Here is a 14,926-nt window from a genome sequence, read left to right as displayed (position 1 = left end):
CCTTGTAAGTTCTTCCCGCAGATGTCCAGGGTCCACTGGGAAAAATTTCACCATAAATTTGAAAACAATCTCCTTAGGATCTTAAAACACAATATCTCCATAAGTTTTATTCCAATGTCCATCACAACAGTTACAGGTCTACACACACCACCCCTTCTCTCTTCCCTCCCTTCATCATTGCTTCCTCCCAAAGGCTTCTCCATTTCAAATTTTTCACATGTATAAAGTATTTCTGTTTGTAGAGTGAGTCGATGCAGATAGATATGGGGTAAATTTTTCTACCCTTCTTTCCCAATCTCTTTCCCCTTGGGTAAATATTTGTTCCTTTGGGGCCTACAATGTCCTCGCTATAAAAAGTTCCATTCGTAAAAATATATCACTTGCTAGTTGGGATTCTACATTCCCATCTTAAAAAAAAAAAAGCCCAGCTTCAGCTGGAGCTAGTGACTATTACCTGGTCAAAGGATGACATCAAGGGAACTAGAAGGGGTGCTGTGTTGATCTAAAAATCACATTAAGACATCATATCCTTGTGGCAGGTTTTTGGCTGTGCTTAATGTGCCCATTGGGATATCTGCATCCTATATGAGAGTTTCTGGGTTTGATTTCTGGTGATGCTCCTGATCCCAGTGTCCTGTTAATGCAGACCCTTAAAAGTAGCAAGGATGCTTCAAGTGATTCCCCACTCACATGCAAGACCTGGATTGTGAGTTTGCAGCTCTTGGCTTCTGCCCAATCCAGCCACAGCTGTTGTGGATATTTGGGGACAAGCCACTGCAAGGGAGCCACTTTCTTTTTATGAGAGGTTCTGTTTGAGAGGTCTCTTCACCTTTCAAATACACAGATAAAGCTATCTCCTTATCTTTACAACCTTTTCTTTTAGAGGAATTGAAAGATAAGTTCAGCTTGGTGCAAATTTTCTGAAATCCATGCATAGTTTTCTCATAATAAACATTTCTATGAATTTTTTGAAAAGCCTCGTATTCCCCTCCCCACAAATGTCATTTGTTTATCTGGGGTTACAATCTAATTTGTCATCCTGTATATTAACCTTTGGAGCCTATACTGGAGATTAGTTTTGTCAAAGTCAGCAGAGGTAGGAATACAAAATGGCCAATGACAGGGGCAAGGCTAGAAAGTTATTCAGAGTCTAGAGCTTTGTGTGTGTTTTGCTAATAGATTGCTCCTCTCAGAGCAATAGGGAGATGTGAAATCATTTTAAGCAGGAGAGTCATATAGTCAGAATTGTGTTTTAAGTAGATCCTTCTGTAGATGATGGATTGGTGAGAATCCAGTTGGAATCTATTGGAATATGCCACATTGTTACATGGTGGGGACCGACAGAAGTTTGGAAAGCACCAACAATTGAAAAGCAATCAGGGGGAGGAATCAGAAAAGAGACCATAAGAGAGTGTTTCTCAATGCATTAAAATCTACCTCCCAGGCCTGACATTGTGGCTCAGAGGGTTAAACCAACACATGGACAACAGCATTCCATATCTGAGTGCCAGTTGGATTTCCTACTGTTCTGCTTCCAGTCTAGCTTCCTGCAAATGTGGCTGGGAAGGCAACCCAAAACAGCCTAGGTACTTCAACTCCTGATACCCATATAAAAGATCAGAATGGAGTTGCTGGCTCCTGCCTTTAGTTTGGGCCAGCTGTGGCTAGTGCAGCCATTTGAGGAGTGAATTAACAGGTGGAAGATCTCCATCCATGGGTCTCCCTCTGTGTCACTCTGCCTTCCAAGTAACTAAAATCCTATAAACAACAACAACAAGAAGAAAAGGAAATTTACTCACCTCAGAAACATATGAGGAATTTGTTAAACAGGCAGGTTGCTAACCCCCAACCCAGGAACAAAGCTCTGGAATGTGAGTTTTTGAAGAAACCCAGGTGATCCCAATACACACTGAAATCTGAAAACAACCATCCTGAGGGAAGCATTTCATACACCCTGGGTGCTGAAATCCCAATTGAAATGAGTGAGCAATGCTTGTGATGACACAAAATGAGAACAGCTTCCGGCAGCAGGTGCCTGCATTACAGATCGACATCTAGGATGCTGTGGACTCGCAGTGACTGAGTGTGACAGAGATTCTCAGAACCCATTTACTGACTGCTGTCATGATCCAGGTTATTCAAATCTAGTTAAAGCTCCAGGGGTGTGATTTCCTTCATCTCAGGCAGAACTAACCAGTTCTCCAAATTGCTACATTTTCTGGATATATGTAGGATTTAAATCACTCATCCAAGTCTCTTGCTCCCCTTCTAGCAAAGTGAGGAATTGGGTGGTGTTGCCGAAATATTTTTTCAATTTTGAGCTGGGAACTCTATTACTTAAGTGATTTTCCATACTTACTTTTTACTTGTTTTGTTATGGGCTTCAGAAGTTCCAACCAAACCTGGAATAACATTAATGAAAATATTGGTAGAACATGGCGATTGAATGCAGCTTTTCTTTTCCTGTTTGGTAACAGATAAAGGTTAATATGAAAGAAAGAAATATCAGAACTATTTTGACTTCCAAAGATAGCTGGAAACAGATAGCAGTGTCAGAAGGATGACGTACCATTACCACATTCAGCCTGGCTCTCATAGCTCCCTAAGGACAGTGAACATTTTTGATCTATGAACTCCATTGTTGACATTTGAATCATGCACCTCTGCCGATGTAAGGACAAGAGAGGTGACACATACAAGGCTCATTAGTTGCTACGAAGACTACAGAAGGCATTTGGCTTTACGTTTGGCTCTTGCGCTCCTTAAACTTAAAGGCCAGCTTCAAAGACTTAATGAGGCTTTCTGGGCAGGTGCCAGGTTACAAACTTCCAAGGCAGGACACAGTGGAAGAATTGGGGTGAATGGGAGAACCTAAGCGGGAAGGAGAGGCCCCTGAATAGTGTGTGGTGAAGGAGGGTTCCTGATTCCGGGGACTGAGGTCAAAATAGATAAAGCATGGTAACTTGATCACAAAGTGACAAGCATGAGAAAGGCTGAAAGGACAGATGCTTGGCAAACAGAAGGTGGCCTTTACCCTAATGAGGAGGAAGTAGGGAAAAAGAACTACCATTTTCAGGTGCTTGGCAAGAATGTAGATAATTTCATCAAAGCTTTGAGCCCCAATGACTTCACTATTAACTGCATTTGAAAGCTATTCTAGATGCAGAGGCCCCTGTAAAAAAAAAACAGACTTACATTATTTCCAGAATGGCTGCAGAATTCCAATCCGAAATACTCCTTCTCAGCAAGGTTGAGATGGCTGCAACTCAGGTTAAACAGTGCCTTCCCAGAGGATTTTTGCTAAATGAAACAAAGACATCAGAGCACAGTGTGTGTTCTTAATCTGTTATAGCTACTCTGGGTGGGATGAGGGGGAGAAGCCACAGGCCTTTGTTGGAGCCCTGATTCCTTTCAACTGGGTTCTACAAAATGAAGACAAGCTTCACAGCTGCCTCTGAAGGTTGTGTTAAGGGATATCCCCCAAACAACCTCAGACTGATGACAAACTCTTTTGGCCAAAGAGAGCCTCGTGTTTAGATTTGGCTCCATCTGCAAGTTGACTCTTTGGATGGAGTTCTTTCATCAATCCCGTAGACAGTTGGAATGATCTTGCCCAAATTGTCAGTTCAATGAAGCTGTAAATCTGATCCCACTTTTCCCTGGCAGAGAAGCCTGCAGTGGTTCCATCCACATAACATCTCCGTGACTCAGGAGGCCCTGCCCCTGCAGCCTCATCTCCTGCTCCTCTATCACGGCATTCCTCTCTTAAAAATCGCAGCCTGCTCCTTGTCCCCCGCGCATGGCAAGTTGCTTCCTGCCCCCATGCCTTTGCTGCTGTCATTGCTTCTCCACCCATTGCCCTCCCCAGGAGAGCTGTCCCCACACCCTGTCTGCAGTAGGTTAAAGCAAGAGCACAGTCTCTGGTGCTCCCAAATAATAGGGCTTACCTCGTAACTGGTACTTGTTACACTGGATTTTTACTTTCCCACTGAAATTGCATTTCTCCCTGTTCCCCCAGCAGCACAGACCTGGCTTTATTCTCCCTACCATTCAAGAGGCTCAGAAGCTGGCACACAGTAGGACCACCTAAATATTTATTGCTCCAATTTGAAACTGATTAAAGTAATTAAATACACTCCTGAAGTAGAGTTCTCTCCTCTCCTCTCCTCTCCTCCCCTCCCCTCCCCTCCCCTCCCCTTCCCTCCCCTCCCCTCTCCTCTCCTCTCCCCTTTCCTTCTTTCTCACTTTTTAGAGATGGGCTCATTGAATCTGCATCCAGCACTCTGTTCACATAAACCCACTATTTTTTTTAAACCATAAAGTCCACACACATCATCGTGAGCGCCCAGATCCTTCTCTGAGAAAAAGATGTTTGAAGAGCGCTCAGAAAATCTCTTTTTGCACCGAGTAATGGTGGAGGCTGATCTTCAGCAATCACCATTTTTGAACTTGAGGGTTGCAGTTCCAGAAAGGAAGCTGATGGGAAAATTGGGTCCTGGCTGATAGGCACAAAGACACGTTGCTGAAAACCCCTCGTTAAAGCAGAGTCACATGGTGAAGGAAGTGCTGCAAAGGAGGCCAGGGTGCAGGGAAATGTCGCTGGAAATCACCGACACACAGAATTAGCAGCAACCTTGAGAGGTCAGCAGTCCATCCAGCACCCACCCCCGCTTCTGCCTCAAGGCAGTACCACAGTAACAGAGCCTACAGCTGGGCATTAAGAGCTTCCAGGAAAACTTCCTCCCGGCAGCCACCCCCACCCCACTCCACCCACGCCAGCCGACTCCCACTGACCAAAAATACACCCCTCTGCCTCTGTGCTTGGCTATCTTGCCCAGGGCTCCAACAACTCGAGATTCATTTGGGTTAACCAGGGTTCTATTTCTCAACACAAATAGGCCACAAAATGGTGAAATCTAAGGCATCTCTAGCACCTTGGAGAGATTGGGACTTCCATGTGCTGTGGGCAATGTTATTGAAACTACGAGTCAGGGAAAGGGGAGCAGCCCTACGAGTGGGCAGGAGTGATGCCAAGGGCAGGGGGTGCTGGAGGTAGGGAGCAGGTAAGGGGGGTAGTTCTTGCCTATGTGGCAACCTTGCCTAGAGCGAGTGCTGACACAGACCATTCCAGGCAGATGAAATCATTCCTATTTTTGACATCCTACAGACAAGGAGCTGCCACAGGAGTTTTTATTATGAAACAACAACATTTAGAAAAGAGGATCTCTATAAAGAGAGGGATGACAACCATACTTTTTCCAACAGTAAATACTCAATTCAATCACAAAGGCCAAATTGCTGTCCTGGGCTCCAGTTTCTTTGCAATTTGAGAAGCTCGAGTTTTACCTCTTTCCTCTTCACCATCTGTCCTTATTTTGCACGGGGGCACGTAATCCTTCCTATCCACACAGCCACATTCCACGTGTCTATATGCTTAAATGTTTCTGCAGTCTCCCATCGTTCCAACCCAAGGCTTTCACTTTGCTTCCCTCCATCAGATCCCACACCAAGTGCTGGTACAATATGAATAAGCCCCTGATTTGGCCACTCTCCTGTAAAGGTTGCCAACTGGCTCCCCCAACCAGTGGTATTTACACCTATGGAGATTGGGCGCTCATATGGCTCATGGCTCTGGCTTTCCACCCTCGTCTACAAGGAGCGGCCCTTTCCTGCAGTCCTCCATAGCTCTGTCAGAATTGGCCAGCACTGTGGAATGTCTTGCATAATAGGTAAGGTCTCGGGTCTGTCTCAACGTGCAAGCTTTCACTTGATTTTTGTTTTGTTTTTACCATTACGATCCTATTCCTCCATTTCGATGTTACGCCTCTCTGTCTCATATTATCTACTTATGTATAACTTTTCTTTTCTCTGGCCTTCCAAGTCGCTGAACAGTTACTGGCTCTTGTGGAAGCTGGCACTTCTCAGTATGCTAATCAAGCTGCTTAGTGGATCTAAATTCTTTCCCATCAGTCAGTCCTCCCACTCTAGAAACTCAGACTACAAATCTGAATCCTATCTGGTCCTCATCTCCCTTGGATTGCAGTCCAGCAGTGCCTACCTTTTAATAATAGGTGTACTTTTTCAAAAATCACTTACAGTTTAAATCTATTTGACAGAAAGAGAGCGAGAAAGAGACAAAGAGCTCTCACTTGCTACTTCATGCTCCCATTCTTCCTCAACTCCCCCACTCAAAAACCTCCAATGGCTGAAACTGGAATAACCTGAAGCTGGGAGCTGGAAATTCAGTACCGGTCAGGTTGTGGCTTGGTGGGAAACCAACCCCCTGAGCCATCACTGCTGACTTCTGGGGTCTACACTAGCAGGAACCTCAAGTCAGGAGCTAGAAGCAGGTTTCACACCCACCAGTGCCATGTGTGACTCAACTGTTATGTTGTGTGTCTTAACTGCTATGCTAGATTCCTATCTCATACGTATTATTTTAAATAGGCCTTGCAGAACTAGTACTTATAAATCTAGTTCATGGAGTCAGAATCATTGCAAAACTGAGATTTAGGGCTCCCAATGCATCTTCTTGAGAAAACAATACTATTTGAAGTGGTTACCTCTAACAAGCAAATTATTGAAGTTTCTTTGCACCCAGAGTGGTTAGCAATTTGTTAAAATTACCTGATGGTAATCTTGCAATACTCTTTAAGTGGAGGACTGGGGCAAATCATCTAGCTCAAAGACTGATGAACCTTATCTGAAGATAAGTATCCCAGTGTCTGAATACCTTGCCTTAAGCAAGTGGCCGGTAAAGAACCACATTCAGGAAGTGTTTACTGAAAAAGAAAGTAGAATAGACCCACACATTTAACTCAATTCATGTTCATTAGCATGGGAGTCCCCTTTAGGAGTAAAACAAATTAGTCACTACACAGTTTTGGGTAAATTACCGAAGTTTTCTGACCCTCCATTTACTCATCTATAAAATGGAAGTAAGACTGCTATAATCTCATAAGATGGTTATGGGGATTACGGAAGATCATTCAACTCAGGGTCTCAGTGCAGTGCCTGGTACATCATACGAATTACACAAGGTACACATGTGGACAAATGCATGGAAACGAATAGGGAAGGATATACAGCAAACTGCTAGCAGTATTATTCCTGGAGAATGCACACAACGAGGAAGACTTCAGTTTTTTACTCTGCATGTGTCTGGATTATTATTATTATTTTAATGAGCAAGGACGGCAGAAACCTTCTTAACCAACAATCAGCAGGCAATGCATTCCATTCCTTCATGAAAACGCTGGTGCAATGGACACGTGGCATAAAGGTTAAGACACAGCTTGAGATACCCCCAACCCAGATCAAAGTGCCTGTGGTAGAGTTCCAGTTCTGCTCCCAGAGGCAGCTTCCTGCTAATGCATACCCAAAGAGGCAGCAGATGATGACGCAGGTTTTTGGGTCCCTGCTGTACATGTGGGATGCAAAGATTGAGTTCTTGGCTCTTGCTTTTTGTCCTGACTTAAACCTAGCTGTTGCAAGACTTTGGAGAGTAAATCAGTATATAAGAACTCTTCTCTCTCTCTCCATGTCTCTCTCTCTCTCTGTATGTGTGTATACGTATGTATGTCAGCCTTTCAAGTAAATAAAATAAATTTTAAAAATTAAAAGCAAACATTGGCAGATGCCCACATCAATGATGAAAGCTCCTGGTTAGCAGGATACCTTAAATTGATTGTACATTTTGACAGCTTCCAGTTGAATTCCGTGTTTACAAATAATTATTTTTGTTGAAGCTATTTTTAACAGTTTCACTGGGTATGCCAATTCCATGCTTTCATTAAATTATATGTATGGCAAAAAGTATCATGACTGGTAAAATCAAGAATTGTTTCCATGAGACTAAAGTTGATCTCCTTACTCTTGAGTAAGGTGGGTCCATCCACAAAATGTGAGACAAATTGGTTTTGGATGTGATGGCAACAAGATAGTGGTGGGAAAGAAAAACAAAAATTTAGAGGGATTCTGTCCTCAAATGGCTTTGTAAGCAACTAATGTATTCATGTTTAACACTAAGAAATAAGTGCTGGAGGCTGATGGCATGGCCCAGCAGATTGAGCCACCACCTGCAGCGTTCTTATGAATCCCAGCTGCTCAACTTGCAATTGAGCTACCTACTAATGTTCCTGAGGAGGTGCCAGAGAATGAACTGCTTAGGCCTCTGCCAATCACATGTCAGATCAGAATGGCATTCCTGGCTTCTGGCTCTGGTCTGACCCAATCCCAGTCACTGTAACTATTCGGGGAGAGAACCAGAGGATGGAAGATCTCTCACTAGCTCTTGTGCTCTCTCTCTGTGTCACTCTACCTTTCAAACAAGTAAGTCTTTACAAACAGAGTCATAAATGCAAATCATAGATAATTCAGCATGGTGTTTCACAGAAGGAAGGCAAAGGTGAACACAATCAGAAACACGTATTCAGAAAAAGGACCTGGCCTTACATCACAATTGGCTAATATGTAAGTGTTTTATAAATTATAAAAGTCATATGCAAACTTAAGAGATGCATAAACTTTGACATTAGAACAACGAGATTTTATTATATCCACATATTGATAGTATATGTAACACATACATTACAATTAAGGTTTCAGAAAAGGATCGACTGGAACAAATAACATATTGGGGACAGTAAGACAAGTAGGATATTTTTACTTTTTCCTTATACTTTTTATTGTCCCTCAAAGGAATCCAACAGCTATCACAACACTTAAAAATCACAAATTGTCTTGTAGTTGCTTCTGCTTGAAATGCCAGTTTTGGCTTTCCAAAATTTCCGACCTTCCCTTCAGGAAATTGCTCTTAACGTACATGTGCTAGTCACTCACACTCTGTGCTTGTGCCTCAATTGTTAGCCCAAAATACAAGCAGCGTATCCAGCTAGGGCTGCCGTAACAGAATACCACGGACTGCGGTCACAAGTAATATAAACGAATTTCCACACAACCTGAAGGCTAGAGAGCCAAGAGGGTAGTGGCATGGCTCTGGTAGGGCTCTGGTAAAGGCAGCTCTTTCCGAATGCATATAGCCATCTTCTTGCTATGCTCTCAAATGGGGGAAGGCGAGGAAGGGAGGGACGGGAGAGAGCAGAGACAGAAGAGAGAAGGAGTGAGAGGAAGAAGACAGGGGAGAGGGAAAAGCAGAGGGATGGGATTAGGGTTGTCTGTTTTCAGTCCTGGCTCTTCCACTTCTGACCCAGTTCCCTGCTAATGTGCCTGGGAAAGCAGCAGAGGATGGCCCAAGGGCTTGGGCACCATGTGCCTATTTGGGAGACCTGGGTGAAACTCTTGGCTTCTGGCTTCAGCTGGGCCCAGCCCTGACTGTTGGGATTATCTAGGAGTAAACCAAGGAATGACAAATTCTTTCTCTCCGTTTCAAATATGTAAATACATCTTTAACGGAAAGAGAGGGAGAAGGGAGGAAGGGGGATGTGGCTATCAATCCTATTTGATACCCTATTGAATAAGGACCCCAGCCATATGACCTCATTTCACCTTGATTTCCTGTCTCCGATTCAGTCACATGAGGGGTTAGAGCTTCACAGTTTAGATTTTTGGAGAGTGTGAACCAGTCCACAGTTCAAACCATGGACCCAGCTTTACAGTTCACATCACTTACCATATATTTTTTTTTTTTACATTTTTACATGTATGCCCTTTTTGTTGTTCTTTTGAACTGCTAAATCCACTCCCAGATAATGCAAATTTGTGAGGCATTTTGGAAAGAATGCACTCAGTTCCAGAAGGCCAAGAATGTGCCGAGCACCTGCAATAAATATGAGGGGCAGCACACCAGGGTGACCAGGAATGCAGGCTCTGTAGCCAGATGTACTTGGCCTTAGCTCTCCTCTACCCATGAGATAAGTGATCTTGGGCAGACCACTCCATCTCTCAAAGTCTCAGTTTCCTCATTTCTAAGAATCTTCAGAAGCCAGACACAAAAGACCATATATTAAAGTTCCATTTCTACGGAATGTCCAGAATAGCCAAATCCTTAGGCGTACAAAGAAGATGCATGGTTGTTACAGAGTGAGGAGGGCTGGAATGGAGAGCTAATGAGAGATTTCTGTTTGAGGCGATGAGAATATTCTGGAATTAGATATCTGTGATGGTTGCACAACACAGTGAATAAGCCAAAAACCACTTAGTCATACACTTTAAAAGGATGACTTCTCTGATGTGTTCACTGTATGTCAATTCCTAAAAGAACCATAGAATGCAACTAATGATAACATTAAGTGCATTGCACAGCTCCTGGGCCATAGGAAAGCCCAGTCAGTATGTATAAGTGGGTAGAGTGGCCATATATTTTATTGGCTAAACTTGGACAGTTTTGAGGGTGACAAGGGACCAAAGTGCTAACTATATTGTCACAACATGAATAACTTTGAGCTGCCATGAACGGTCTCTGGATTGTAGTTACCTAGCTGTAAGCATTTGGACCATCTAAGGGCTATGTTCTGACAAGGCCACTGTGTATCTGACTATTCAAGATCAGTAGTAGCAAGCATCATACACATGACTATTGGTTTTGTCTCATAGAACCCAGTGCCTGCGACCACTGCTGCAGTGGCAAGTAAATGAGTTACCTTTCCGTTCGTTTATCCCTCTCATTGCACTTTTTTGTGGGGCAAGTTGAGCCATCACATCCACACCCAAGACGGGCGCAGAGTTGACTTTGCTGTCTGTACTTTCTCCTTCATGAGCACCTGAAAAGCTCCCCTAGCATCTTGCCTTTAGCTTGTCATTTCATTTCTTCCATCTCCTTTTTGGTGGTGGTGGGGGGGTGCTTTGTTCTCCCCTTGCAATTTTGAGCCATTCAAACTGTGGGCTTAATTAGGATACACTTGTCTTTTTGTCCTTTTGTACAAAAAGTATTATGGAAAAAAAGAAACTGTGCATGGCTTTCAACATTTTCTTGGCATCTAGCTAAACGTGTCTATTAGTGCCCTCCCCCAGGAACCTTGTGAAGTCCCCTCAGAGATGCTTTTACCCTTTGTGACCATTTCAGCAGTCCCTCTGAATCCACACACATTACTGCGCACCCACTGTGTCGCAGACAGTTTCCTGGGCCGCGGCGGTACTGACATAAACAAGATGTAGGCATTATCACCCAGGGACACATAAGTTGGCACTCAAAGCAGGCACAGCAGTGGTTCATCACAGTAGTCTGGATAAAGTGTCTTTGCAGAGGTCTGTATACAAGGGTCAGTATTGAATAACACCCAAAGGGCACTTAGTCCGTGAAGATGGGTAAAAGGAGGGGGGTAGCAAAAATGATTCCTAATGGAGAGGGTACTTAATTGGAGGCATGAGGGAAGGAGTGAAGTTAGGTAAAAAGAAGTAAGGTGTAAGAAATTACAAAATGGAGTGTGAGCAATAAGCCTGCAAGCATTTTTGGTATTGCTAAAAGAGAAAAAGTCAGATGCAGTGGCTAGAACATTGGACACACCAAAGAAGGCCTTTTGTAGCCCATGAAGCTATGTGCCATGGTGGGGAGGGGGGAGCAGCATGTGGCTGAAGGACTTCAAGCAGTGAATCCACAGCATTAGACTGGTGTCCTAGGAATACTGCTTTCGGAGTAGTTAGGGCACAGATTCCCAAGCTGTAAAACACATGTTAATCATCTGGAGGCTTTGTTGCATTGCGGATTCTAATGCCATAGGTGAAGGCAGGGCCTGGGAATCTGTATTCATACCCAGAGGCTAGCTGAGACTGCTGTTGTTGCTGTTCTGTGGATTCCACCCTGAGGAATAAGAGTAGAAGGGATGAAGGCAGAAGGAGGTGAAACTGATGACAGTCCGAGGAGCACGTGTTGTTGCCAGAGCTCAGGTGAGAGAAGCTGCTATGGAAGTACTTCAGAAAGTTTGGGGCAAATATCTCAACTGGCTAATGCTCCACCTCCAAGCGCTGGCATCCCATATGGGCACCAATTCATGTCCCAGCTGCTCCACTTCTCATCCAGCATCCTGATTGTTGCCTGGGAAAGCAGTGGAGGAGGGCCCAAGTCCTTAGGACCCTCCACCCGCATGGGAGACCTGGAGGAAACTCCTGGCTCATGATTTTTGGATCAGCTCAGCTCCAGCCACTGTAGCCATTTGGGAAGATCTTTTTGTCTCTCCTTCTTGCTGCAAAGCTGATTTCCCAATGAAAATAAATAAATCTTCTTAAAAAAAAGTTGATGGAATGAGCTGGGGTTGAAGTGTAGCAGATGAAACTACCCATTTCAACACCTGCATTTTGCAGAGGAGTGCTAGTTCCAACCCCTGCTGCTCCACTTCCAATCCAGTCCCTGCTAATGTACCCAGCAAAGGCAGCAGAAGATGGCCTAAATATTTGAGCCCCTGCCACCCACGTGGAAGAGCCAAATGGGGTTTCTGGCTCCTAGCTTCAGTCTGGCTCAGCTCAGCTGTTGCAGCTATTCAGGGAGTGAAGCAATGGGTGGAAGATCTCTCTCCCTCTCCCCCTTCGCTCTATTCTTCCCCCCCCCATTATTATTATTTAAAGTAAATAATTCTTTTTAAGAAAGTGCATGCAAATGCAAATTATGCAAACCCTATGCATGAATTCCAAGAGGATACTTTTGCACCAAAAAAGACTTTTGTTTGAACTTTTGGAAGTGCCCTTACATGTGGGACATGTATCCATCAGAATGCAATTGGACTTGTACTCGCATATGAGGGAGAGAGAGAGAGGATCCTACGGATTTCTGGCATTTTCTTTGTGGGTCTTACAGACTTATTGTCCTCTTGCCTTCTGCCATGGTAAAAGTTTGCATCCACCAAGTCTGAACTCAGGCTATATGTTGCAGCATTTAGGAAGTATTTTCCACATCAATAACATTTGTTTCTTTACCAAGTGGTCCACCAACCGCGTCCACAACAAGGGGTGACTCAGACAGCTTCCCTCACCTACTCCCCATCCATGCTTTCTTACTGAATTCTCCCTATGCCACTCTAGCTAGACATCAGGAAGCATGGAATATTCTTCATCAATCTATGCAGTTATTGAAGCCCTCTGTTGGATTAGCCAGTTGAGCCATTGTGACAGTCCCTGTAACTACTTTTAAATAAATAAAGATTTTATATAAAATATAGGTGCATGTGTGAACTGTGTCTGGGTGTGCAACAGGCCTGACTGGGCTGTAACGCCCAACAGTAAGAACCTGGATTGTGTGAGGGCTAGTCAGGAAAGGCCACGGTTCCTGCTAGGACAGGAGATAGACTAAATTGGGCTGGCCCATGGACCCACCAAGATCTGGTATTTGGAGAGGTTCTGATGGAGGAGCTTGAGGAACTCCTCTGTCAGGACATAGTCCCTGCAAGTGAGTGCAAGAACTATGGTAAGGAGGGGCCTGGACCAGGAGAGGTAATGGTACCCACCGGCATACATTTGGTTCAGGTTGGAGGCGAGCTAAGCTAGGCCAGTTCACATCATCCGCTGGCAAATCTGAGAACCAGAATGGTATGTGGCTCATGCCAAGTTGGGCTGCAATGCCAGCCGGTTCACATTAGGATTGGGACTGGGGGCCAGCTGGGCTGGGCTAGACTGTAGCCCTCACCAGCGTGAGTTGGAATTGAGGGTGAGCCTGGTCCAGCCACTGGCAAATGCTAAGGTGAGGCAGGCCGTGGACTGGGCCACAGTGTCCAACCAGCACACTTGAGACCCAGAGGGGAGGGGGCAAACCCAGGAGGAGGACTGCAGGGGGGCTCCCTTGCTGGACCACTACTCCCACTGGTGAGCGTGAGAGCTGGGTTGGGAGCAGATCAGGCTGGACAGGGCTACAACACCTGTTGCCCTCCATGTGAGCTGAATTGGGGGAAAGCCAAGCTAGGTTACTGTTCCTATTGGTGCATGCATAAGCCAGAGTGGGTGTGGGTTAGTTGGGCTTTGCCACAGCGTCAGTTGGCAGATGTTGCCTGGGGGGTAAATTCTGTCAAGCTGATCTGCAGAATCACCTGGATAGTGCAAGATCCAGCAGTGGGAGTGGGCCCATTAGGAAAAGTGGGCACCTCCCTCTTGGGTTGCCATTCCCACTGGTAAGTATGAAAACTAGAGGCAGGTATGGCTAAGACAGAGTGGCACCCACCAGCACCAGCATGGAATGAATAGTGAGACTGGTTGCATTGGACTAGGCTTCAATGCCCATTGACATGTACAAGGGCTAAATGGGATGTGAGACAGACTGGAACAGTTTGCTGTACATACTGGCAAGCACCTGAACTAGGGCAGGGGACAGGCCTTGTGGCGATTAATGCAAGTTGCTTCGACTAGGCTGCAGCTCCCACTGGTTTGAGTGAGGGCCAAGTATGTGGTGGGCAGGATTGGGCTGGGCTGCAACACCCATTGGTTTGTGTAGAAATCAGGGCTGGAAACAGAACTGACCCAACAATTGCAACCACCAGTATGCGCATAGCCTGATTTGTTCAGTGGACTGTGCTGGACCCTGAATTGGCATGCACACACAAGAATCAGGTCTGGGATCTCCTCAGATGATGATGCTTTGGGTATCCCCCCTACCAACTGAAGTGTTAGACCGAAAACTCCAGTCATGGAGAGAATTAAAGGTTCCATGGTCTGATCATGGCGTGCATATGTCAGAGCTAGACCTCCTCAGTGGCCTAGATGGAGCAGTGGACAGCATATCCAGATGCACATGGAGGATATGGCAGTCCATTGGAGCCTTCAGAGGACACCTGGTACCGTAACAGAGGACAGAGGACAGAACAAACTGATCAACTACCCCAGCCAAGTGTTGGCAGTGAGTATTTGGGCAAATGGAGACGCTAAGGTGGACTATGACAGCTAGGAGATTCTGGAGAGATTTCATTGTACTTGGAGTGACAAGATCAGCAGCAATTCAGAACTGTTGAACTATTGAAAACTCTTGAGCAGGACCCTTGTAGCATGTCCC

At 45.0% G+C, this 14,926-nt stretch overlaps 1 protein-coding gene across 2 annotated transcripts in view; it reads right to left on the bottom strand.

The window, feature by feature from the left end:
• FRMD7 (FERM domain containing 7) overlaps positions 1–14,926 on the bottom strand; it is a 54,202-nt gene that overhangs the window by 19,832 nt on the left and 19,444 nt on the right. Inside the window, exons 2-4 of one of the 2 annotated variants that reach the window (XM_040999949.1) lie at positions 3,196–3,300; positions 2,360–2,402; positions 2–80 (exon numbers count right to left, since the gene is read on the bottom strand). In XM_040999949.1, the coding sequence (XP_040855883.1) occupies positions 2–80; positions 2,360–2,402; positions 3,196–3,300 (227 nt within the window). The remainder of the gene's footprint in view (position 1; positions 81–2,359; positions 2,403–3,195; positions 3,301–14,926) is intronic. The other variant, XM_040999950.1, reaches the window with a different exon arrangement.

Source organism: Ochotona curzoniae, unplaced genomic scaffold, assembly GCF_017591425.1.
Source record: "Ochotona curzoniae isolate NIBS_2020 unplaced genomic scaffold, NIBS_Ocur_1.0 scaffold_1852, whole genome shotgun sequence".
Lineage (NCBI taxonomy): Eukaryota > Metazoa > Chordata > Mammalia > Lagomorpha > Ochotonidae > Ochotona > Ochotona curzoniae.
Note: the sequence above shows the minus strand (reverse complement) of the source record. Positions and strands in the feature narration are given on the sequence as shown.